The sequence below is a fragment of the Zea mays genome, chromosome 5 (assembly GCF_902167145.1).
Source record: "Zea mays cultivar B73 chromosome 5, Zm-B73-REFERENCE-NAM-5.0, whole genome shotgun sequence".
Taxonomy (NCBI): domain Eukaryota; kingdom Viridiplantae; phylum Streptophyta; class Magnoliopsida; order Poales; family Poaceae; genus Zea; species Zea mays.
Window position 1 is genome coordinate 222223928 of NC_050100.1, and position 2361 is coordinate 222226288.

General features: G+C 46.4%; 1 protein-coding gene across 1 annotated transcript; it reads left to right on the plus strand.

Moving 5' to 3' along the window:
• The first annotated feature begins 1406 nt into the window (after positions 1-1406).
• On the plus strand, positions 1407-2082 carry LOC542444 (ribosomal protein L39). The gene is made up of 3 exons (NM_001112003.1): positions 1407-1465; positions 1577-1680; positions 1762-2082. Exons 1-3 carry the CDS (start codon positions 1463-1465, stop codon positions 1808-1810), a joined length of 156 nt encoding a protein of 51 aa, NP_001105473.1. The 5' UTR covers positions 1407-1462; the 3' UTR covers positions 1811-2082.
• The last annotated feature ends 279 nt before the right edge of the window (positions 2083-2361 follow it).

The window sequence follows — 2361 nt, forward strand, 5'->3', positions numbered from 1 at the left end:
TGATTTGCACTTCTTTGAGTCCTTTGCACAATTTAACACTTAGGCACTTGTGTTGGACACTTAATCACCAAAATACTTAGAAATGGCCCAAGGGCACATTTCCCTTTCACTAGGCCACTGTTTTTTATACTTCGGACTGGCACGACACGTTCCAATTTTTTTTGGGTTTTCCTGTCCTGAACCTGTTTGACACGAAGCACGATGGGCTTGTGTCGGGCCGGCCTAACCCGGCCCAATTCCCAGCACTACTGGCAGTCGTCACGTTCTTGGAGGTCTCCTGTGTTGCTGAGCTTGGCAATAGTGATTCAGCGTTTATCATGGTGCGACGCGTGTCTCTATTTGACGACTCTGCTCCGTCGGCACTCTCTTATTAACAGGAGCGCATAAATCTTATGTCGAGTTGGCGATTTCCCATCTCTCCTGCCATTCACCCACAAAGATCCCCTGTATTGCGGGCGTTGGATGGTGGCAAGTAGTGCCCGAATGCGTTGTCGGGTGTTTCTGTTTGTTTGAAGGAAGATCATCATTTTCTGTATATTGTGGTAGGCGTGCCTCCTGCCTCCTTTAGTTCCCTTTGTGTTTGCAGGACAGATGGCGAGAAAGCAGCATGGCGTGCATAGTAAGAGGGGAGGTATAGATGTGCAATGACATAGGTGTGCCAATGAGTATGTTGTTCTTAGTGAACTCGCTAGTCATCGTACGACAATCGTCGTTTCGACTACCTGCGTTTGCTCTCTCTGTTCCCTCTTTGTTGCTGAAGTTCTTGCTGCGTTGTGCTGGTAGCTGTTTACAATATATGGTCTGCCACAACATTACGCAAGAGTTTGGTTCATTTCATACAAAACGTCGTTGATGTGTGGCCTAGTCACACTAGAATCAATAAAATTCAGGTGGTGATTCTCTCCCATGCGTTGACAATAATAAAAATAAATGAGACGTTTTACGAGAGACTGATGCAATTAAGCATTATTATTGTAGGGGCACGAAATTAAAAGGTATTTTGAATTTTGTGGCCCCTAATAATTTGATGCCCCTAATTCAATAACAACAATCAATTAAATTCTATAATCAAGGGACTTTTAATTTCGTGCCTCTAATTTAGCAACAATGTGTTTTGTACCTCTTTATTTGTAAAAACTTCCCATTTTCGAGTAAAAAGATCTCATCCAATTTCAATCAGGGTATAGGCCCAAACCAATCTTTTTCCGCTCCAGTCCTTTAAAAGCTTTACGGGCCGAAGTCATGAATTGTTGGAATCCTAAACTGTTACACTTACAGCAAACTAGTGGGCAGGTCGGCTTCGACCGACGAAACGTCCAGCCCAGGAGCCCAACGTGCCCACCCCAATATATTTATCGCGCCTCCCGGTTCCACTATATAATCGTCACCGCCCACCAGTGGTGTCCATTCACGCACCTAGGGTTTTCGCGCCGCCGCCGCCGCCGCCGCCGCAGCCGCAACAATGGTAACTTCCTAGCCGTCGCCCTAGTTCTCGTTTTCCATGGAGTTGGCCTGTGCCGCCTTGGTTTCAGTGTTTCTCTGACTTGGTTGATGGCGTACTTCGTTGTTTGCGCAGCCGTCGCACAAGACCTTCCGGATCAAGAAGAAGCTGGCGAAGAAGATGCGCCAGAACCGCCCCATCCCCTACTGGATCCGCATGCGCACTGACAATACCATCAGGTGACGGCCGCGCTAACTCCTGCTCGTCTGGTCTGGATTCGGCCGTCGCTGACCCCGCCGCTCCATTCCGTGCCGTTTCAGGTACAACGCCAAGCGCAGGCACTGGCGCCGCACCAAGCTCGGCTTCTGAGCGTCGGGATTGGCCGGCTGCTGCGTCGGAAGGCTAGGGTCTAAGAGCTATCTTCCTTCTGTTTTATCAATGTGTCAGTTTTTCTGTAAGCTAGCAAGTGTTGCTATGACGCTTTTATTAAGATTCTGGTGAGCGGTGATGTTAAGAGAAAATTGGCACTACTGTGGTGTACCCCAAGATTCCTTGCAGCATTGCTATGCTAAGTAAAGAACCCTTTATCTTATTATATATGTAGTGTTGCATTGATTGAGGTCCACAGTTGATCAACGTTTCATGGATTGTGGTATCTTTCTTAAACTATTTTGATGAGTATAACTGCACAATGTTTGTTCAGGATAGAATGAGTACATGAGCTATCCATGCGCCTTTCACAGAATAAAATGTTAGTGTGGGCGCCTCAAGTCAAATATGTGTTTTGATTTAGTTATGAAGCAAACTGTTAGTTATCAACCTCGGCCATTGTGACTTCTGTCTTTGCTGGTCCAATTCAGTTCTGTATATCTGGATCCCTTCGTTCCTTTTCTTTTGTGTGAACTGTTATGTTTAGAGGT

What these genes read in the sequence shown, in the direction of transcription:
- LOC542444 (NM_001112003.1), top strand. An exon ending in CGCACTGACAATACCATCAG is followed by an intron (nt 1,681 to 1,761) that starts GTGACGGCCGCG and finishes GTGCCGTTTCAG; the next exon opens with GTACAACGCCAAGCGCAGGC.